Source organism: Notolepis coatsorum, assembly GCF_963971535.1.
Source record: "Notolepis coatsorum genome assembly, chromosome: 15".
Taxonomy (NCBI): domain Eukaryota; kingdom Metazoa; phylum Chordata; class Actinopteri; order Aulopiformes; family Paralepididae; genus Notolepis; species Notolepis coatsorum.
Window position 1 is genome coordinate 51,104,652 of NC_140179.1, and position 25,130 is coordinate 51,129,781.

At 42.9% G+C, this 25,130-nt stretch overlaps 1 protein-coding gene across 1 annotated transcript in view; it reads right to left on the reverse strand.

The window, feature by feature from the left end:
- Positions 1–24,817, reverse strand: part of plce1 (phospholipase C, epsilon 1) — a 228,888-nt gene extending 204,071 nt beyond the window's left edge. Inside the window, 1 exon segment of the mRNA XM_084331001.1 lies at positions 24,703–24,817. Within this exon segment, the coding sequence (XP_084187127.1) occupies positions 24,703–24,712 (10 nt within the window). The 5' untranslated portion in view covers positions 24,713–24,817.
- Positions 24,818–25,130: the final 313 nt, after the last annotated feature.

The following is a 25,130-nucleotide window of genomic DNA, read 5'->3' on the forward strand; positions in this document are numbered from 1 at the left end:
AGAGTACTCATTTATTTGTGTATTTCTACTTTTACTTAAGTAAAGGAACTGTGTACTTCTTCCACCATTGTTTGTTTCATAGAAAGTAGTTTCGCTCTTGCCTCCTCCTTCTTCTCGCTGTGGATTTCTCCATTCAAAACTAGCGCAGTGGTCCTCGTCATATAGACCGTCTCAGAAATGAATGACAATCCAATACTAACGTTAATAGATGGAACGTTTGGAACGGAGAGAGGTTTGCTGCTTTGGTGATTCACAGGCTATTCATACCAGCAACACACACACACGCACACGCACACACACACACACACACACACACACACACACACACACACACACACACACACACACACACACCTAAAAAAAAATGTTTATTATCTTTTTCCCCCTCCTTCTTTTTCCGATTTTTGTCCCATCCCACTGTTAGTCGTTATGCCAATTCCCAACCCCCTTCCTGGTTGTTGCGCACTTTCCCCTACTGTTGGTCCGAGAGGCCGGAGACTGTCACATGCTTTCCTCCGACACATGTGCAGCCAGCCGGCAGCCAGCCTGGCCGCGCAGATTCTCACCGGGAGAGTGTAACGTGTGGAAGGTCGCACTACCTCTCTCCAGATCCTACCCTTGCTGAGCAGGCACCCCGACCGAACTGTAGGGGTCGCTGTCCACAACGCCCAGGACCCACCCACGGCTCCCCTCCCCCTAACTCAGCCAAACGAGTTAGTATAGCGATCAGCCCGAGCCAAGGCAATGCTGACTCTCCGGGAGTCGAGACCGCAGCCTCTTGCATTGGTGACGAGCACAATCTCCGCTACGCCACCTGACCGCCCCACACACCTACATTTTGAACTACTGATGACAAGCTTTTGACGGCGCTGTGCTGTACTTTTGAAGGACATGCCAACAGGTGCACAGGTGGCATACTAGAGGAAGACAACCAGAGATGAGGGAGTGTGGCTAAAATATTCTGTAATATTGGTGATAGACCTACTGTACGTTACGTTATCTCCCAGGTGGTAGACCTATACGACGTTACATTATCTCCCAGGTGATATACCTATACGTTACGTTATCTCCCAGGTCGTAGGCCTATACGTTATGTTATCTCCCAGGACGTAGGCATATACGTTACGTTATCTGCCAGGTCGTAGGCCTATACGTTACGTTATCTCCCAGGTGATATACCTATACGTTACATTATCTCCCAGGTCGTAGGCCTATACGTTACGTTATCTCCCAGGACGTAGGCATACATTACGTTATCTCCCAGGTCGTAGGCCTATACGTTACGTTATCTCCCAGGTGATATACCTATACGTTACGTTATCTCCCAGATCGTAGGCCTATACGTTACGTTATCTCCCAGGTCGTAGGCCTATACGTTACGTTATCTCCCAGGTCGTAGGCCTATACGTTACGTTATCTCCCAGGTGATATACCTATACGTTACGTTATCTCCCAGGTCGTAGGCCTATACGTTACGTTATCTCCCAGGTCGTAGGCCTATACGTTACGTTATCTCCCAGGTCGTAGGCCTATACGTTACGTTATCTCCCAGGCACGCAAAGAAATTGGCCGCCTCTTGTCAAATAAATCAATGCGTGCAATTAGACCAGACAGACCATACAGAAAACAGTGATTTCATAAATGTAAACAAGGAAGTACACATGCAGAGAGAGAGTGAGTGAGAGGGAGAGCGAGAGTGAAAGGGAAAGAGAGTGAGAGAAAGAGTGAGTGAGAGAGAAAGAAAGGGAGAGAGGGAAAAAAAACACGTTTTATAAGGAGCGACTAATTTGTTAGCATGACCAGGTGATTATAAAAAGAGCAAATATTTGTACATTGAAAAAATAAAGTTAAGCTCAGGAAAATGGCAAGGCGTATTCATGTAAAATCGCTAAAGCGATTTAGACTGACATGGCCCTTTAAGAAGAGCGACCGTTATGCAAGCACTACCACCATGAGGCAAGAGCCGTGAAAATATCACTTACTTACACATCAACACAACCACCAGCACAAACTGAACCATAGGCACATGGACTGACACACACACACACGCGCACACACGCACACGCATGCATGCACACACAAACACACACCAGCAAGATCAGTAAACAAACAGGGACTTTCCCTGTGACCACAGATAAACACACACAAGCAATTTAGGCTCTTAAAGTATCAATGTTTTGACTATTAGATGAAAAAGAAGCCTGACCTGTGAGACCAATAGCCGTGTGTCAGACAGAATTAACAGCCAGGATAAATAATTAATACATACATAAACTACTTACAACATGAGTTTACAAAGAAAAGACAGCTATCAACTATCATGAGATACACATGAGAGTAGCATTAGTAGAGGAGAGGAGAGAAGAGAGGAAAGGAGAGGAGAGGAGATGAGAAGAAGGGAGAGGAGAGGAGATGAGAAGAGAAGGGAGAGGAGATAAGAGAAGAGGATAGGAGAGGAGAGGAGAGGAGAGGAGAGGAGAGGAGAGGAGAGGAGAGGAGAGGAGAGGAGAGGAGAGGAGAGGAGAGGAGAGGAGAGGAGAGGAGAGGAGAGGAGAGGAGAGGAGAGGAGAGGAGAGAAGAGAAGAGAAGAGAAGAGAAGAGAAGAGAAGAGAAGAGAAGAGAAGAGAAGAGAAGAGAAGAGAAGAGAAGAAGGGAGAGGAGATAAGAGGAGAGGGAAGAAGGGAGAGGAGATAAGAGGAGAGGATAGGAGATGATAGGGGAGGGGATAAGAGAGGAGGGGAGAAGAGGAGGGGAGAAGATAAGAGAATAGAAGGGAGAGGAGAGAAGAGAAGAGAGGAGAGGAGGGGAGAGGGGAGGAGAAGAGAGGAGAGGAGATAAGAGGAGAGGATATGAGAGGAGAGGATAGGATAGGAGAGGAGAAGAGAAGAGAAGAGAAGGGAGAGGAGAGGAGATAAGAGGAGAGGAGAGGATAGGAGGAGAGGATAGGGGAGGGGAGAAGATTAGAGAATAGAAGGGAGAGGAGAGAAGAGAAGAGAGAGGAGAGGGGAGGAGAAGGGAGGAGAGGGGATGGGAGGAGACAAGGATAGAGCAGAGGAGAGCAGAGGAGAGAAGAGATGAGATGAGAGGATAGAAGAGGAAAGGAGAGGAGAAGAGACAAGGAGAGGAAATTATTAATAATAATAATGTTGTTTAGTTGCTGGTCTAAATAGAATACAAGGGAACACAGTGATAATGATTAAGTACATAGGAACTAATTAGGAACTGTTAATAAATGTTAATAAACTGTCTACTTCACTCCCAATGACACATTCAGTAAAGGACTAGAACTATTAGAACTATTAGAACTAGGCGGTCAGGTGGCGTAACGGAGATTGCGTTCGTCACCAACCCCGGAGCGGCTGGATTCGCCTGTTCGAATCCAGCTCACAGCTCCGGGGTTGTCACCAGCTTGGCTGGCCATTCACACTAATACAATTGGCAGTATTAGAGGGTGGAAGAAGCTGGCGGGGTGGGTCCGGGTCGTTGTAAACAGCGACTCCTACAGTTCGGTCGGGGCGCCTGCTAAGCGCGGATAGGATCTAAGTGGGATAGTGTGATCCTTCCACACGCTACGCCCTCTCAGTGAGAATCCGCGCTGCCAGGTGAAAAGAAGCGGCTGATTGGCTGGACGTGTGTCGGAGGAAGCACGTGGTAGCCTCCACTCTCCCAGACCGACTGTGGGGGGTAAGTGCGCAGCGACCAGGAAGGGGATTGGGAATTGGCATAACGACTAACATTGGGATGGGAGAAAATCGGAGAAAAAAGGAGGGGGGAAAAGATCAATAAATAAAAAAATAAAAACTATTAGAACTACCCAATGACGCGGAGATTGCGCTCGTCACCAATGCAAGAGGCTGCGGTCTCGACTCCCGGAGTCAGCATTGCTTGGGGCTTGGGCTGATCGCTATACTAACTCGTTTGGCTGGGTTAGGGGGAGGGCAAGTTATGGGTGGGAATCTGGCGTTGTGGACAGCGACGCCTACAGGTCAGGTCTGGGCACTTGCTCAGCGGAGGCAGGACTTGATGAAGGCAGCGTGACCTCCCACGCGTTACGCTTCACCAATGACAGTCCTCGCTGCCAGGTGAAAAAAGAGTCACTGGCTGTCGCCGCGCGTGTCGGAGGAAGCGTGCGGATGACTTCAGGGTTCCCTTGTACCGACCAGTAGGAGAACATGCGCACAACAAACAGGTAGGGGAGGGTGGGAATTGGCACAACAACTAAATTGGGACGGGGAGAAAACGGAGAAAAATCGGAGAAAGGAGAGGATATATAAAAAATTAAAATAAAAACTACCCAACGACACATTCAGTAAATAACTAGAACTATTAGAACTATCCACCTGACTCAAACATCCCTGTCTTCTACCTGCATACCTCTCATTCTAAAAGTTAACTAGGCTTTCTTAACATGTAGTTCCTCGTTAAAGCGGCAGACTTGGGCAGGTCAGTATTGGAGAAAAGTCTTTAATTTATCTTGAGTTAGAAATAGTGAAGCTCTTCTGAAAAGGGTCTAGGAAGTTAAACCAAGGACACCTAAACTAGTACAGTACATACAGTATTAATACAGTACTATATATACTACTACTACTACTACTACTACTACTACTACTATATACACCATGCATACTATTATTATTATTATTATTATTATTATTATTATTATTATTATTATTGATAGGATATACTGTCATTCCACTATTATTATGTTGAATATTATATTTTATATAATTAAATATTATTATTATTACTATTTATATTATTATAGTTGTACCTGCCTGTACCTCCCCTCCCCCATGCTGCTATGACATCTGAATTTCTCCAAGGTAATTAAAAAAAACACTTGACTTGACTCGACTTGATAAGCACACCGGCGTACTAATGTCTGTAAAACCAGTTTTAAATAATCATTTCAGCCAGGTCTATTCCTGGAAGCAGTATTATACACGACATAATCATGAGAAAAATATATTTGGATTTAATATTTGATATACTGTAGAATATTGGGTTATAAAAACACCAATCATATTGATCTTATATTGGTTTTATTTAGGCAAGCATTTAACAGAGAACTTTATCGTACAACAAATGATTTCCAACATGGACATGGTCCTTGATGTAAGACATGACATCAAACAACAGGCGAGAGAAGCATGAAATGCATACATTACTAAAAAACACAACAAAATGAATAAAAATGTAGAGGTCGCTTCATGATTTATTTATTTTGAATTATGAGTTTGTGTATAAGTTATCATGGGCAACTACCGGTCAGTATTCCTCTGCTAACTCTACCGAGAGACACGTTAGTAGTATTCGGTCCTCTACTCACTGATCAGCTTGATGTCCATTCTGTGCGAGTGCTTCATAGTCGCTGCTGAAGACTACAGCGTACTACGTTTACTACGGTACGTATATCCAGTCCAGCCTGCCAGCGAGCAGGGAGCCCACACTGACAGCTCAGGGCTGCTGGCCGAGAGCTGCACTTGTCCACATTTGAACCACGCTGCAGCTGCTCTCTCTCTCTCTCTCTCTCTCTCTCTCTCTCTCCGTCCGTCCAGCTCGGTACTCTCTCTCTCTCTCTCCCTCCCTCCCTCCCTCCCTCTCTTGCTCGTTCTGTTTCTAACTCTCTCTCTCTCTCTCTCTCTCTCTCTCTCTCTCTCTCTCTCTCTCTCTCTCTCTTGTAATCCGAACCACAGGCCTATGTCTCTCCTTATTTTCCTCCTCTCTGTGCAGATATCTCACAGGTGCCCTTGTTCTTCTCCTTGATCTCTCTCTCTCTCTTGCCTGTATTCTCTAGTCCTTGCTAAAGCACTTTCTGTCTCCTGCCCTCCCCCTCCCTCCATCACTCTCCCTCCCTCTCTCTCTCTCTCTCTCTCTCTTCGCTGACACTATACATACCTCACAACCCAGCGCTACAGTTAGACCGGCCAGCCGAACACACCACGCTCTCTCGTTCTCTTTCTCTTTCTCACACACACACGCGTACACACAGCCATGCTTTCCTGCGTTGTGAGGACATTTCGCAGACTCACATTAATTCGCTAACTCCTCACTCCTCACATTAACCCGAACCCTTAAATAGCTTCTTTACCTTTGTGGGGACCGGGCCAATGTCCCTACAACCACACACACACTCACTGTCACGCACACACACACTCACTGTCACGCACACACTCACTGTCACGCCCCACACACACACACACACACACACACACACACACACACACACACACACACACACACACACACACACACACACACACACACACACACACACACACACACACACACACACACACACACACACACACACACACACACACACACACACACACACACACACACACACACACACACACACACACACACGCCTAGAATAACATTATATAGCACACTCAAACTGCTTTACAATGTAGAGCGGAAATTGGCTCCTTTACCACTACTGTGTAGCAGCCAACCTCAGCAACTACACACACTCAGCAACTACACACACTCAGCAGCTACACACTCAGCAGATACACACTCAGCAGATACACACTACCGTTTCATCCTGATTCACAATGGGTTAAAGTTTATTTTCCATCTGTATATGAATATACTCCACATTAATACGTTTTATTGGAATTGATATTAGAACCGATAGGGCATACAAACCATCATCTGCACCTTTGTTTACACACTGTATTTTTCTCATATTTGTATATTCAGATTACATTTTATTGTTTAGACTGTTTATTTTTCTCTCATCTTTATATTCAGATTAAATTGTATTGCCTATATTTATGTCTTTCTTCTATTACCCTATCCCTCCCCTCTCCCATGCTGCTATGACACCCGAATTTCCCAAAGGGGATCAATAATATCTGGTGGGTCCCCAGCATGACAATAGCAGCGAGTGCCGTCCTTCGAATGAGACGCTAAACCGAGGTCCTGACTGAATTCGGTCGTTAAAGAACCAAGGATGCCTATCGCAAGGCGTAGTAGGGGGTTCCCCGACGTTGCTGGCCGAATTCCCAATCAGGTCTCTGACATCAAAGCTAATCATCCCTTCCCCCTTAATTGGCTGATATCAATCCCTGTCTCCTGAGCCGTTCAGCCATTGTGTAGTGTAATGTGTGCGTGGTGCCCATCTGATTCCTTCTCTGTCTTCAAGTCAAGTCAAGTCAAGAGTTTTATTTGTCACGGCATACAAGTATACAATGAAATGCGGGTGGTCTTGCCCGCAACGATGTGCAATACAGTAGTACAACATATAATAGGATCCAATAAAACAACATTGTGCAATAAACAGGTAACATAGTGGGGCATCTCGGTATTTGTACATAAGTTATTTGTTATCTTCCGCGCTGACCGAACAGAAGAGTCGGGAAAGTCCATAGGTGAAGGGGTCTGCTTCCTGACCAACAACGGCTGGTGCAGTCCCAAGGAGGTGAAGATAATTTCCCGCTCCTGCTCGCCGGACCTTGAGCATTATCCATCCTTTGTCGCCCGTTTTATCTCCCCCGGGAATTCACAGCCATCATAAAGAATAGCAGTTTACATCCCACCGCAAGCCGATACCGCCAGAGCTCTGGCAGACCTACAGGACTATTTGAACAAGCACCAAAACAAGCATCCAGACGTGGCTATGATCGTAGCTTGCGATTTCAATAAGGCTAATCTTAAAAAAGTGATGCCACCCTTCTACCAGCACATTACATGCACCACTAGGGGGGCAAATATGTTGGATCACTGCTACACCCCTTTCAAACAGGGCTATAAGGCAGTACCAGCTCCTCCGCTAGGTAAATCTGACCACGACGCCATCTTGCTATTGCCAGGCTACAAACAACGAGCCCGAGAGGCTGTTGTGTCGCGAGAGGTTAAGCAGTGGTCCGAGAGCTCAGAGGCCACGCTACAAGACGCACTGGGGGACGTCGACTGGGGGATGATCCGGTCGAGCTCCAGTGACGTCAGTGAATATGCTGATGTTGTTAGCTTTATAGCAACGTTAGCGGACGGTATTGTCCCCACGAAAAAGGTGCAGGTTTTCCCAAACCAGAAACCGTGGGTGGACAATTCCATCCGAGTGGCCCTGAATGCTCGTACCGCTGCTTACAACTCGGGCCGAGCATCGGGAAGTATGGAAGAGTATAAGGTAGCAGCCTATATGACTGGGCGGCTACGTGGCGTAGTGGGCAAGGCGCTCGCCACGAATGCGGAGACGCTGGACTCGCCTGTTCGAGCTTGTGCTCGACTTGTGCTATGTATGACTTAGTCCACATTGCAGCCGGCTTGTGGGAGGCAAGAAACAGCGTTTGTGACAGGGGAGGGTTGAATTGGATGATACGAAATTGGGATGGGAGAAAATATAGAAAATGGGAGAAAAAGTGGATACAAAAAAAAATAAGTAGCAGCCTATATGCTACGCAAGGAGGTGCGGGCTGCTAAACGGCGATATGCGAACAAGATGGAGACACAGATGGCTCAGAACGATACGAGAGGCTTATGGCGGGGAGTACGAACGATAACTGATTATAAAGTCAGCCCCCCCTCAATAGTGAGTGCCGATGCCTCTCTCGCGGATGAACTCAACTCCTTTTATGCACGGTTTGGAGCGAGCAGTGGCGACGTTAGCTCACCGGCTAACAGCGTCACTGATGCACCGGTTGCAGCGGGGATGGGGGGGGGGGTTCATCCGCGGGGGGGGGGGGGGGGCACTCTCTCATTGACGGAACACAGCGTGAGATTAGCGTTCATGGGTGTGAATACTCGAAAAGCAGCTGGCCCAGATGGGATAACAGGACGAATACTTAAGTCCTGTGCAAATCAGCTGGCCCCAGTATTTACATCCATATTCAATCTATCCCTGGCTGAGTCCGTGGTCCCTGCCTGCTTCAAAATGTCTACTATAATCCCTGTGCCAAAAAACTCCTCTCCAGCAGGCCTTAATGACTACAGACCGGTGGCACTCACCTCTGTGGTCATGAAATGCTTTGAGAGGCTGGTCAAGGATTATATCTGTGCCTCCCTCCCCAGTAACATGGACCCATTGCAGTTTGCATACAGGACAAACAGGTCCACTGACGATGCGGTCTCCCAAGTACTACACAACACACTATCTCACCTTGACAGTCAGAAGGGGGGCTATGTGAGATTGCTGTTCATTGACTATAGTTCAGTTTTCAACACCATAGTCCCGACCAGACTGGTTGACAAGCTGGTCGATCTGGGTCTGAGCTCCGCCATGAGTGCCTGGATCCTGGACTTTCTAAGTGACAGGCCCCAGGCGGTCAGGGTGGGGGGTCATACCTCCAGCAAAATCACCCTGAGTATCGGGTCCCCCGAGGGCTGCATTCTGAGCCCCCTGCTGTACTCACTGTACACACATGACTGTGTGGCCAGGTTCAGCTCCAACTCCATAGTGAAGTTTGCGGACGACACGGTGGTGGTGGGGCTGATCTCTAACAATGACGAGAAGGCCTATCGGGAGGAGGTTGATGAACTGGCACGCAGGTGCCGGGATAACAGCCTACTCCTGAACATTGGTAAAACCAAATAGCTGGTAGTGGATTTTAGGAGACAGCAGGGGACACACACGCCACTGTGGATAAACTGGGCTATCGTGGACAGGGTGAGCAGTTTCAAGTACCTGGGAGTCCACATCACAGAGGACCTGACGCTAACCTTTTTCACTAGGGGCACAGATGCTCCTAAATGAAAAAATGTAGGAGCACACAAAGACATTTAGGAGCACCCAAAAATATTTAGGAGCACAGTGAAAATATGTTAAGTGATTAATGCCTACTATGGCAAAGTTGTAGCCAACAACTAGGCCTAATAAGAAAGGCAGTGATATTGAACAAAAAGGAGACACTGGCTTTACAACCAGGGCCATCAGTAGAGGGGGGAGCTAGTGTTGCTCTTTTAGAAAAATAATCCTTTCAGGGTTGCCTATTGAAATACTGTACACCTCCAGTACAGTAGTTTGCGTGTCAGGTAGACCATTGATTGACAGTCGATTCTGCCAATTACGACGTCACACCGTTGTACTCTGGCCGTCCGGCGCTGCAGCTGGACCCTATTGCCACACCGCTTGCACTCTGGCCGTCCGGCGCTACAGCTGGACCCATTGCCCACCTCTGCGGTTGATAACGATAGCCAAGTTAGCTGTACACACATACACAGTGGGCCAGTTGTAGGGGTGTAACAATGCATCGCAATTCATCGATCCTACTTTGCAATATTTACAAAACATGACATTGTTTTCGAACTCTAGCCATGGGGAAATGTTTAGCCAATTCACGTTAAATTTGTATGTCTTCCCTCCGGCTCCAGTGGGTGTAGCTTCGCTAGCTACAGTGGCTACATTGGGTGCTACAGTGGGTGTAGCCTCGCTAGCTTGGCCAACTTCGCTAGCATGCTGGCTAGCGTCAGTATCTTGATTAACGTTAACCATCACCTCTGTAACATGAGCTGCCTCGCCTGACTTCTCATTCTCCGGTATCTTTCGCGCAAAATAAAAATGAATGGGCTTCGACATGGCTGTATTATTGTTTGACTCAGACAGTGACGCAGCCGCTGATCATTACTTTCGGTTTCCAGTCGCGTGACCACAGGAAACTACTGTGATTGGAACGTTTATGCGGCTGTGAACTGTGGGACTTGTAGTTTTTTAACGATTCTCGCAGCGGAGAAAAAAAAGGACGAATGAGAGGCTGTACTCTGCACTCGCTGGCCCCACTCGCACGCCGTGCGAGTACTTGATTTTGCATGTTCGCACGCACATATTTTTAGGGGCATATGCGAGCAATATGGTCGCACTGTAGAGCCCTGTCTACACACATAGATTCTGTGGTGAAAAAGGCGAAACAGCGCCTCTATCACCTGAGACAGCTAAGGAAGTTCAGAGTATCGGGGAAGATACTCCACTGGGCTGTCCCCGACTAAGGATTTGGATGGTCGACTAGGATTGGCCAAAATTTGCCGTTAGTAGACTATTGGTCAAAAAATATATATATAAAAATATAATATTTTAAAACTATTTTTTTTCTTCTTTTTTTTAAACTTTTTTTTCATTCCATTTGGGCTGTGGGGGGTGCTTAATGTCTGAAGGAGTCGACTGAAGGCTTCTTGTCCTCTGCAAAAGCATGCAATTGGTCCACTGATGGATACATCTTGATATTTGTCTAGTCTAGTGTGTTCATTAGATGGGTGAAATCCTCTTTCAGTGCCTCTGTGCCTGTTTTCTTAGGCACTTAGCCTCTGGTATGCGTGCCATTAGCGTTAGCCACGCTTCTAGGCCTCTTTTCTTTTGGAAAGAATGATAAAAAAAAAATATATATATATATATATATTTTTTTTATTATATTCAACTAAGAGGTTGGCCAGTCGACTACGGCTACTTTCGACCGATTAGTCGACTAATCGATTAATAGGGGTCAGCCCTACGTCCACTCCTTCTAAACAAAATGTCACTTTAAAAAATAGAAAGTCACTTTAAAGGAAGGAGGTACTAATAGTATAGTTAAGATACATTAAGAGTTAAAATTGTAAATTGTATATTGTATAGTAGTGTATATAGGAACCAGTTTCTCAGGAACTCAGCATGTCTTTTTCTTTTTACAGTACCATGCATATCTTGTGTCTTACCTATTTTATTTTTTCTATGTTTATTTTTTTTATGCCTATTTTATTATTGTATTTTGCACAATCAATGCGGGTATGACCACCCGCATTTCACTGTATGCCCTGGTATGTATGTGACAAATAAACCTCTTGATTCTTGCCAGTGTATGGCAGCCATTGAGCCTGCGTAGCCCAAGGTTGGGTGCTACCAGTGGTGGTGAAGGAGGCAATTTCCACCCTACATTGTGGGGAGCGCTGAGTGTGAAAAGCGCTATATAAATGTAATGATCATTCATCACTCATTCTCCCAATTCAAATTGATTTGTCTACTGTATAAGATCTCCGTCGAAACCCAACAAGCATGTCAATCAAAGGAGGTACGACTCGTGACTTTGACCAAAACTAATATGTAACTTAATGTGGATAGAAAAACAGCTAAAATGGACTTTGAGGTATGTTATATGCAGTGTTGGGAAAGTTCACTTTCTACATGAACTAGTTCAGTTCATAATTAATTTGTTTTAACTAAAGTTCATGGTTTAAAAAATTAACTAGTTTATAGTTCTTTTTTCAATACGTTGCTGCAAGCTATTATTTGTAAAAATTATTGCCACAACCCATATAGAACCACAGACAGCAATCAGAATACTGCCATTTCCATCACACTGTGATTATTTATCAGTGTTTCCCCTACCATTGCCTTGAAGGGGCGGCCCATGTAACGAGTCTCTCTCTCTCCGCACGCAACACGCACACACCGAACCTGTGTGTGTGTGTGTGTATATTTCCACCCCTTTTCAACATCAATGCCAGTGTGAAAGGTAGGCTGAGAACTCGCTCAAGTGATTTGCTTATGTCACTTTTCTTCTTATACTATTTATTGCATCACCTGAAAATCTCAGTTTACCAGGAAACGCACTTTCATTGAGTGAAGTGGATACAAGGGGGCTTTTCAGGTGATCCGTGAAATCACTGCACCCAGGCAGCAGTGGTTCGGCAAAAAAAAAGTCTGCTTAGAAAACGAAAATCGAATTTACATTTTTATTTCTCCACGTGGTAAATACACAGGTCACATCATGTTTACAGGAATGTTTTGGAGTTGTATTTGGAGTGTATTTATTAGTTTCATTGGGAACTAGGCTAGCTGGACTAACCTACTTCCAGTGAATGACGCTAAGCTAGGCTAGCGGTGCGGGTCTTCCTACTCCTACTGCATGCACAGTAGAAGAAAAGGGTATGTATCTGCTTGGCTAACTCCGGGGTAGATGGCAAATAAGTTAATTTCCTTGGCATGTTCCTTTAAGGTCCCCAAGCTTGTTCTAATTTTGGAAAAACTGCCTTCTGTTTTAGTGCTCCATACGCTTGGAACGCCCTTCAATGCACTTTAAAGATTGATATTATTCCAACCTTTGGACAATTTATAGCTTCGATTAATAACCATTGTTTGTCATGTTGTGATTGTTTTTAGTCTGTTTTTCCTGTTTCTTGTTTCCAGGGGTGTAAAGTACTTGAGTAATTGTGCTTCGTTACAATACCTAAGTACTGTTTTTGGGGATTTGTACTTTACTCAAGTATTATTAGGTTTGTATACTTGTACTTTTACTCAATTACATTTCAGAGAAAAAAAAACATACTTTTTACTCCTTACATTTAAAATGCAGACCTACAAAGTACAAATCTTGCAGGTCCTACCATTTTAATTAGTATATTTGTTTTTCTGGCCGAACTAACGTTAATGTTATTAATCCTGCGGCCACACTTTATTTAAAAACAGCCAATCAAATCACCATCAATGGAAAATGAACCCGCCCATACCCATGCTGATTGGTTCTTGTGCAAGACTAGAAAGCGGGGATCTTTGATTAAACACCTGCTATCAGAAGAATAGACAGTCAGAGTGACAAGCTACAGAAGATGGCCACAAACGATAGTATGAGTGATGAAGAGGACGAAACGGAACATTTCATTGCCCCGGAATGAAAAAAACGTTAAAATTTGTACTTTTTAGTACTTAAGTACATTTAAAAGTAGAAACTGTTTGACTTTTACTCAAGTGTGTTTTTAGCCAGATACTCTGACTTTTATTTGAGTACGATTTTAAGACGGTAACCCTACTTTCACTTAGTTACTTATAATTGCTGGGTACTTTTTACACCCCTGCTTGTTTCTTGTTTGTATCTCAGCGTCACTGTAAATGAGGGAAACCTCAGTGTCCCTAGAGTTTAAATGAAGGTTGAATTAATGAAAAAAATATCTAGCAAAACATACTTATATACACAATAGACACAATATGCATGCAAGATTTGGTAAAGACAGGGATAGATTCTGGTAACGGAGAGAAGTGAAAATGACACTGGTACTATGTGGCCATTTAATAATAATACACTTTATTTGTATAGCACCTTTCATACAGAAACTGCAGCTCAAAGTGCTTCACAACAGAAAAAAGACAGGCATAAAATGAGCACATAAAGTGCAGACATATAAAATCACAGTTTTTCACATTAGGATCTAACATCCCAACAGGCCACCTTGTTTATGGTTTTTGTTTATGGTTTTAAGAGTAGAAGTCATTGAAATTAATACTCAAAGGAAAACTGATCCAAAGTCAGATTCCTGAGAGAAGCAAAACGTTCCCCATAGAGGAAGTAACACAGATTTATTGCTGGCTGGTTGTTACTTGTCCATGTAATTTTTTTAAGCTTTTGCCCGTGTGGGGTTTAGTACTCAACATATCTGTGGTTTAGCCGTTTAGCTTGTCTGTGGTTTTATTATCTAGGTCCACTCTGTGGTATGAAATGACTCATCCGTCCAAAGATTGACTACATGGACTTTTTCACAATGTATATATTAAGGTTTTTGTGATGATTCACAAGTCGGTAACGTCAATAGATTAAAAAGAGTTACGACTCGGTCCCAGGGCCGCATGTAAACACTGTTAAACGAGCTCATAAACTATCATCCACAGACTTCCATTCACCTCAGCCTGCTTTCAATGTGTCTGCTGCGACACTACCTTGTGTACTATTACCACACAGTACTGCAAGTAATGAGGGCGAGAGAAAGACAGAGAGACAAACAGACTGAATCAGAGAGAGAATGAGACAGAGAGAGAAAGAAAGGAGAGAGAAAGATGAAAAGAGAGAGACAGAGCGAGAGAGAAAAAATTAGAGATAGAGAGAGACAGAGAGGACAGACGCACACAAAGACACACATGACCAATGTTCCCTCTAATTATTTTTTTTTAAAGAGCAAACACTCAAACCTCCTGAGCAGACATCAGCAACTACTGAGCAACATACGTCACCTGCCGATTAACCGGTTAGTTGATATGCGGCGGTTTGTAAAAAATCTGAGAATCTTAATTTCCCTTAAGTCTAACATAAAAATATATATATTTTGCTGATACACAGAGAAATAATACAAAAAGGCATATTATATTCCTTAATCAAATATTTATTTGACCATTGATTGACGATACAGAGCATAGTCCTTACTTTGGCGGCGGCGGTGTGAGTCGTGTCACTAACTTTTGTCTTTTTAGGAGGCTGACTCGTCATTATTTTATTAAGTGAATTATAATGCGACTTCAACCATATTGTGATTTTTTTTTAAAGAGGACACTCTGCCTTCAGCCTCAAGATACTTAATCAAAGTTTACTCAAAGATGCCTTATCATTATAATATATTTAAAGTATACCTCCTCTGTATGGATATAAAATTATTGTTTATATTATTTTATATAACAAAATAATATCTCTCTATAACCAAAGTTACTCAACATGCTGTATTATGCCTAAAACAGTGGTTCTCAAACTGTGGTACGCGTACCACTAGTGGTACTTGGTGGTACTGCTGGTGGTACAAAAAAGCAAAAAAAAAAAAAAAAAAAATGTTGTAGTCAGGCCACTGAACTTAGAAGCAGGCCAGGCCAGTGTTTCTGGTTGCGGCGGCGCGATAGTTAGATAATCTAAGTGGGGAACAACCAGGAGATCACTGTGACAGAGAGTAATGCAGTCTAAACAGTCATAAATCTTTAATTCAACTTCAGCCCTGATCATAACCATTTATTTTTAGATTTTTTTGTAATTGCTGCTAATCATTGACACATGCCTAGCCTGTAATAATCCCCCCCAGAAAAATTTACTTTGCATTTGATATATTGAAAATATTTTACTTTTTGTGTGTGTTTTTTTTTAACAATAATTTGTGATGCCATCACACAAACTGGCATTTAAAGGGTAAACATTCAAAAATGTATTGAATATGTGTTTTCTTTTCTTTTTTACAATAATTTGTGATGCCCATCACAAACACTGGCATTTAAAGGGTAAAAATTCAAATAGTCCTGCACCAGAATGCAGGAAATTAAGTTTTTGTAACAAAATAATTGTGTGTGTGTGTGTGTGTGTGTGTGTGTGTGTGTGTGTGTGTGTGTGTGTGTGTGTGTGAAAGAGAGAATGACGGACAATTGCTTGCTGTGTGAGAGAGAGAGAGAGAGAGAGAGAGAGAGAGATAGAGAGAGAGAATTAAGTACATTTGCTGAAATACAGTTGTTCTTAATTTTCTCACTTGCTATGTGAGAATGTTAGTTATTATGTTCTCAATGCCCCTTGCATTATATGAGTTGTGTGGAAGCGTTTGCTAGTTCTAGTGCTATCCCTTTGTACATTGTGGCTGTGTCTGACAAAAGTTAACAATAAATAATGGTATTAGGAATACATTTGCCTCCTGTGTGAACTGTGCATAGCTGAATAGACTGTATTTTAACGCCGGTCATATGGTGGTACTTGGAGAGCCAGCTACGTTCTCAGGTGGTACTTGGTGTAAAAAGTTTGAGAACCACTGGCCTAAAGTAATCTATCTGACAAATCGCAAGAAAATAACTAAATCAACCTATGACAAAATAATATATATTTTCAAGTTTTACTGGACAAAATAAATAACAAGAAAAATATGATGTAATGTTCTAAATAATACCTCTTCTGTATTAGAAAATCCAGCTTTAAAAAATATATCTTTATCTTTTCAATGTAATGTAAATTATAAAACAGTAACCTCACAAAGATACTAATTTAAAAGTGCACTATGCAGTTTCAGATTTGTTGCAATTAGTGTACTAAACTAATTTATTACACACATAATCCTTAGAATGATTGTATCATAAGCATCTTATCAAACCAAAACATAATTTTGAGGCATCAAAATAGTTTTAAATTATTTTCTTTCTCTCTCTGTATAGCTGCATTCTTCAATCAATTCGGTCAACTTTGCCATCAAACTCTCGCCTTGCACTGCTTTGTTTGTAATGTTTTGCTGTGTCCATGTGAGCTTTGAGATCGCCAGCACCTTTATTAGACACATAAACATATGGTCAAGCTTTGCACGCGTTGCACTCCGCTTCCAATTAGTCTCGACCGGGATGATAAATTGGAAGTTTTCTCTGCAGTTCATCTGTAATGTACATTTTCGCGTTTGCATTGTGAGGAACCTGCAATGCTGGTCAGATCTGTCCACTTCCTCATCTGTTGTGTGTGTCTGTGTGAGCGTGCAGTAGCGCTGCCCACAAAGCACTGAAAGCGGGGCTTCTCTTGGTAACGTCACACGCAACAGGGTTAGGGATGGTTAGATTTGATTTGATTTGATTTTTATTTAGTACATACAATTTATACAATAGTATAAAAACAAGGGGTACAAGGATAACATGTGAAAGTCTGTCGACTTGTTTCCAACATGGTCCCAAGAAAAATACAATAAGGATTAAGGATAAGGATTAAGGATAAGGTTAAGGATGTCCCGATCAAATTTTTTTGCTCCCGATCCGATCCCGATCATGTGATTTTGAGTATCTACCGATACCGATCTTTCCCGATCAGATCAAAAAAAAAATTAAAAAAAAAAACATATATATATATTTTTTTTTTATCCCAATTTCTCACATTACATTCACCCTGAATGTTGACGTTATCCAGGTGAAAAGTTAACTTCATTCAAGCGAGGCATTGCAATCCTTGACATAAATCATTTGATATATAATTAAATCAAAGGAAATGCGTTTGGGTCTGAGAGTGTGGCTGGTCTGCCGTTCTGATGCTGGATACTATTGGTTTGTTTTGGCAAAATTCTTCTGCTCTGTGTGACAATAAATAAATGAATGATGATATGCAATTTAAAACCAAAACTAAAACCTCAGTATGAGTTTAAGACGTGAACATGGTCATGTTTGTTTAATTAATAAAAAAAAAAACGACCGATTTCAGATGTGCGCGGGAGCGTTTTGCCATGTGCGCGCGCGCGCACGGGCGCACCTTAGGGGGAACATTGTACATGACTACAAACAAATGCGCACTGGCAGAGTCTACATTTGATTTGTGTTACATTTGACATGCGTTACATGAAATGTTTGTTACATTTATGGTATTTGTGGCCACACCTTTCCACTAAAAAGGTACAACAATCAGCAATCCTCTCCTCTCCCCTCCCCTTATATCCCCTCCCCTCCCCCCTCCTCTCCTCTCATCTCCCCTCCTTGACCTGCTCTTGACCTCCTCGTCTATTCCTGTAATTTTTTCCAACACCAGGATTTGGGTGTCATCCTGACACTAGTCTGTCGTCATCACACCAGACCAGCGTCCACCCTGGCACTGCCCTCGGTCATTAAAACGCCATTCTTTATTTCACGCTCCTCTCCTCTCTGACCCTCCTCCTAAAACCAAACACAGCTGCCATTCCATGGCAGGACACGGGTCATTCACCTGAACGCAGGAGCCAAATGGCAGAGAGGTTTCAGGACCACTCTCGTGTACATGACACCTGGACAGCGCTTAGAAACAACGCTTTTCTACCTCTCACCACTAGCGTTAAAACCATAGAAACGGAGTTGATAGAAAGGTTATCCACATACTAATCCATACTGAGGTTAGATTTAAGGGTTAGGTTAAGGTTAGATTTAAGAGTAGGTTAAGGTTAGATTTAAGGTTAGGTTAAGGTTAGATTTAAGGGTAGGTTAAGGTTAGATTTAAGAGTAGGTTAAGGTTAGATTTAAGAGTAGGTTAAGGTTAGATTTAAGAGTAGGTTATGGTTCGATTTAAGGGTAGGTTAAGGTTAGATTTAAGGGTAGGTTAAGGTTAGATTTAAGGGTAGGTTAAGGTTAGATTTAAGAGTAGGTTAAGGTTAGATTTAAGAGTAGGTTATGGTTTGATTTAAGGGTAGGTTAAGGTTAGATTTAAGGGTAGGTTAAGGTTAGATTTAAGAGTAGGTTAAGGTTAGATTTAAGGGTAGGTTAAGGTTAGATTTAAGAGTAGGTTAAGGTTAGATTTAAGAGTAGGTTATGGTTCGATTTAAGAGTAGGTTAATGTTAGATTTAAGGGTTAGGTTAAGGTTAGATTTAAGAGTAGGTTAAGGTTAGATTTAAGAGTAGGTTATGGTTCGATTTAAGAGTAGGTTAATGTTAGATTTAAGGGTTAGGTTAAGGTTACATTTAAGAGTAGGTTAAGGTTCAATTTAATGGTAGGTTAATGTTAGATTTAAGGGTTAGGTTAAGGTTAGATTTAAGAGTAGGTTAAGGTTAGATTTAAGAGTAGGTTATGGTTCGATTTAAGAGTAGGTTAATGTTAGATTTAAGGGTTAGGTTAAGGTTACATTTAAGAGTAGGTTAAGGTTCGATTTAATGGTAGGTTAATGTTATGTTTTAAGGGCTAAATTAAGGTTTGATTTAATGGTAGATTAAGATTAGATTTAAGGGTAGGTTAAGGTTAGATTTAAGGGGTAGGTTATGGTTAGGGATGTTGTTGTGAGGGTTAAGGGGAATGAATGTCAATGGAATGCAGTTAATAATCCACAGAATTATAGTAATACAAAAATCTGTGTGTGTGTACAGTATGTGTGTGTGTGTGTGTGTACAGTACGTATGTGTGTGTGTGTACAGTATGTGTGTGTATGTGTGTGTGTGTGTGTGTGTGTGTGTGTGTGTGTGTGTGTGTGTGTGTGTGTGTGTGTGTGTGTGTGTGTGTGTGTGTGTGTGTGTGTGGACGTGGTTAACACCTTGTGTAAGAAGTAGGCCATGACTCTTGCCACGTGCACTGAGCACGCTCAGATCACAGCCGATGAGAGAGAGAGATTTGAGTGAAAGCCGGAGAGCTTGTATAAATAACAAGGTCCCTTATTCTGACCAAATCATGAACTCCAGACCAGTTCCATAATGGCAGAAATAAGGGCTACAGGACCACGGTCCTCCTCACACTACCTACCTCAACCTCTAGTCTACCCATATAACACTGTATGACAGCCATGAACAATAATACTGTATATCTTATATATTTTGATTTGATTTGATTTATTGACAAAAACATATAACAAAATTGACAGATCAACATGTGTATGTGTATTTTCAGGGATAGAACAAAAAGTCCAAGACTTATTTCCATCGTTGCCCCGGGTGTTTCCAAGTTAAAGTGGCACGTTGGCGTCTGTTTGAAGTACATTGAGCATTCTTAGTGAATAGTCTAAAGTGCATTAATATTAGTATGTATGTTTCATAAAAAAAAATGCATTAAGAGCATTAATCATGGTTCATTGTTGCATTAAAAAGCAATAATTATTTCTCAACAATAAAGTGCATAGAGACAATAATCATGGTTCAACAGAGGCTCAGCACTATACAGTCGCACAAACATTACAGTGGCAGGTTACTAAATAGCCGCTCCCTTATCCTGGATTTGAACACTGCAGCACTCTCAGTTTCCTTAATATTTAGTGGTAGTTTGTTCAACCCCATTGCATATATATATAATATATATATATGTATCTATATCTGTATGAATATATCAGCATACAGTATATTCCTGTATCAGTGTTGTAGTACTCGAGTCATGGACTGATTTTCAGGACTCGTGACTCGCCTTGGACTTGAGCACTGATGACTCAGACTTGGACTCGAGCATTGACTGCATTCGGACTCGGAAGGCTGCCCCTTCCGAGTCCGAATGCAGTCAATGCTCGAGTCCAAGTCCGAAGGGGCAGACGAGGACTTGGACTTGTTAATTGATTAATTAAATACAGTTATTATTATTATTATTATTATTATTATTATTATTATTATTATTATTATTATTATTATTATTATTATTATTATTATTATTATTATTATTATTATTATTATTATTATTATTATTATTTTTGTAATAGACCCTAATCATAAGATATTGATGGCTAGTGCATTTGTTTGGCTATTGTGTCACAAAGTAAATAAACTCCCTTTTAAATGGTGACCACTGTGTCATTTATGTTTAATGTGGATTTTTTTTTTTTTTTGTATGTCAGCTTTGACTGCCAGAGTGGAGTGGACTCAACCTTGATGACTTGGACTTGGACTCGGACTAGGGTAATGGGGACTGGACTCTGACTTGGACACTGGGAACTCGAGACTGAACTCGGACTGGAGATTTAGTGACTCGACTACAACACTGTACTGTATACATACCCACTGCACTGTACACACTGAATATTATATCTATATCTGTATATATTCCATACCTACTCTTATTAGTTATATCTGTATACAGTATATCCCATACCTACTCTAATTTGTTATACTGCTGGGCAGTATGACTTACTACCTTAGTGTATTTACACTTGTATCACTGTACATAATAATACTGTACATCAGATTAACATATTTATTCAGTAGCTTCGTTATATACAGTATATTCCATCACATGTTGCATTGTATATTGTTATTAATGCACTTTACTATTACATTTGCACTCTGGTTGGATGCCAAACTTATTTTCATTGTACTGTACTCATGTTGTATGATGACAATACATTTTAATCTAATCTAATCTAAGACTGTTAATTAAACAGTGATGTTGTACTGCCTTCCCAAGGCAAAGACATTTATACTGAAGTGATGTTGGATTTAAACCACTTAAATTGTACCTGTACTGTAGAAAACTAAAACAAAAAAACGAATATATATACAATTATATATATATATATACTTTTAACACACTTTATATACTAAAACATTCTTTCAGTGTAGAAAAATATACATGATATGGGTCGGTCTATTTGCAGGGCCTCCATTATTGTACAATTTGTCAAATCCACAATATGACAATTTAGAAGAAGTATCATTCCATATATTTAAGTCCTTCAAATGTATGTATATATTTTTTTGGAATGATCTCTTGGAATTCTAGAACTCCATACCTTCTAATAATAACCAGTAGGCATTATTATCACAATCATTAAAATGGTCACTTGTAATGTGTTTTGGTAGAGGGGCTACCTATTTTGTTTCAATTTGGATTAAGACTGGGGCCTTTAAACCACAAGTCATCTTTTCTTTAGAAGAGTTGAATGTTTTCCCTACCTGTAGAACCCTAGTGTTTTCTATTTGACAATGAGTGTTTTGTTTTTGACCATGTAAAGAAAACTATCAAATATCCAATGTTTATTTTACCTTACATTAATAACACAAGGCTTATTGAAATAGTTCAAATAGTGCAGTGGTTCCCAAACTTTTTATAGTCCCGTACCCCCTCAGACAATCAACGTCGCGCTGAGTACCCCCTCTAGCACCAGGGGCAGCTGAGTACCCCCTCTAGCACCAGGGACAGCTGAGTACCCCCTCTAGCACCAGGGACAGCTGAGTACCTCCTCTAGCACCAGGGACAGCTGAGTACCCCCTCTAGCACCAGGGACAGCTGAGTACCCCCTCTAGCACCAGGGACAGCTGAGTACCCCCCTCTAGCACCAGGGACAGCTGAGTACCCCCTCTAGCACCAGGGACAGCTGAGTACCCCCCTCTAGCATCAGGGACAGCCGAGTACCCCCTCTAGCACCAGGGACAGCTGAGTACCCCCCTCTAGCACCAGGGACAGCTGAGTACCCCCCTCTAGCATCAGGGACAGCTGAGTACCCCCTCTAGCACCAGGGACAGCTGAGTACCCCCTCTAGCACCAGGGACAGCCGAGTACCCCCTCTAGCACCAGGGACAGCTGAGTACCCCCCTCTAGCATCAGGGACAGCTGAGTACCCCCTCTAGCACCAGGGACAGCTGAGTACCCCCTCTAGCACCAGGGACAGCTGAGTACCCCCTCTAGCACCAGGGACAGCTGAGTACCCCCCTCTAGCATCAGGGACAGCCGAGTACCCCCTCTAGCACCAGGGACAGCTGAGTACCCCCCTCTAGCACCAGGGACAGCTGAGTACCCCCCTCTAGCATCAGGGACAGCTGAGTACCCCCTCTAGCACCAGGGACAGCTGAGTACCCCCCTCTAGCACCAGGGACAGCTGAGTACCCCCCTCTAGCACCAGGGATAGCGCGCTCTCACATTTGTTTTGCCATGTTTGTAAGCCTGCTACACTGCTATATATATACAAATAAAGATGCATGTATTATATAAAAATAAAGATGCATAATTATATAACAGAGTGAGTTATCAATAAATGTGCTCTTTATTTAGCCATGTAAAAGTCCTCTCACATAATCAAACATGTTATTTGCACATCAGCTCACAATTTGCGATGAGAAGGGTGTGCTTGACATGACACGCATAACTAATTTCCGTGCTGGTGAGGGCCGAGAACCCACTCTCACATAGGTATGTTGTTGCAAAGGGCATTAAAGTCTTGACAGCATGATTTCCCAAGGAAATCTGGCAGTGGCTTCTGATTGAATGTAAAGGCCGTTTCACACGGGGAGCGCTAATTCATTTTCAATGAGAGGCCAGCGAATATTTTGGAGGCGAGGACAATCTGAGGGGCGGAGAGCGGCAAGCGGGCTGCCGGGCGCAGTCTTGTGGAATTGTCACACGCGTGCTCTCACAGAAAAACGAAATAAAGCCAAAGCACCTTAGAATAAACTAAAATAAAACCCACATAAACCGTGATCCATCACAGCGGTGCGTTCCCCCTGATCAGAGCGAGAACGCATGCGGATTAATCCTCCCCGTGTGAAACAGCCTTAAATCAGATTTCTTTGGCGTACCCCCGATGTCATTGCGCGTACTCCAGTTTGGGAATAGCTGCAATAGTGTAATTTCCTTTGCGTGAGGTTCATGAATGAATCCCTGTGTTGAGACCAGACAGACTCTTGGCTGATAGCACCTTAACCTCTGACCCTCTGTCCTTTAACTCACATTTTAAAAGGGACTGTGATTTTTGGAACCCCCAGCCCTATTGGCCAATGATGGTGTTGATCGGTTCAGAACAACCAATGCTGGTCCTCATACTAGCTCTGGATAGTTAGCCACAAATCAAAGCAGTCAATGGGGTCAAGCTTCTGTCTGCACTGCGGAGTAGATTTAAATAGTTTTTAGTCAATGACAGAGTTTATAGAAGAAGCTTGACCCCATTGATTTTGCATTGGATTGTGGCTAACTAGCCAGAGCTCTCTGATATTTACTGTCATTCTTATGTCAAGTAAAATTATCTGCGTGCGTGCGTGTGTGTGCGTGTGTGTGTGTGTGCGTCTATGGGTTTGAAGTGCTTCCTGTCATAATGGCAGAATGTTCAGAATGTAACGGTGATCAAATGTCTGGATGGCTTTGGCATTGGATCAGCATGTGTGTGCCTGCCAACAAGAGAGCCTATGTTGGGAAGTTTGTAACTTACATTACAGTCATACAGACAGTACTGGATAGACAACTGACCCATTGGATAACTGACTAAGATGGAGGGGGAAAGGGGGGGCAGAGGGAGAGAGAGAGGGAGAGAGAGAGAGAGAGAGAGAGAGAGAGAGAGATAGAGAGAGAGGCAGACGATAAAAAGGCCAACCAATACAACAAACAAACAATGAAGGTCAGCGCTGAAGTAAAAAAAAAATTATAAATAAATAGTGAGCACTATTGCAGAGTGTTAAGTAAAAAAAATTGCTATATAAATTGCTATGCACATTGTTCAATGGGGGCGGGCAGCCTGCAGCCCAGGTCATATATATATATATGAGTGAGAGGGTCATATGGTGTTGAACAGTCTCATGGCTGTGGGGACAAAGGACGCTCAGTCCGCGAATGCAGCGATATGAGCCGTCCTCCACTGTGTCTCTCTCTCTCTCTCTCTCTCTCTCTCTCTCGTCAGGACACTCACCTTTCAGCATGGGACGTCCCGTGGACCCCTGGGGTGCGGGGCAGGGCTGGGTGTAGCGGGCGCCGAGGGCAGCCGTGGCCTCCAGCAGAGCGCCGGTCAGGAGGGAACAGACCGAGGTCCTCTGGTCCGCGGCACGGTAACACCTACAGGCGACAACAGGCAGAGGGATCAGTGTCCTGCTCTGACCCAACCGGTCAGTGGTTCTCAACCATCTTCATCTCAGTTAGGCTTTGGACCCGGTTTGATTAGAGGGAGAGGCAGAGAGAGAGGGAGAGGCAGAGAGAAAGGCAGAGAGAGAGAGAGGCAGAGAGAGAGAGAGAGAGACTGAGAGAGAGAGTGCGAGGCAGAGAGAGAGAGGCAGAGAGTCTGTCTCATTACCTGCATTGTTTTTACCCCTTTTCTTATTCTCTGCACTGCTTCTTGCATTC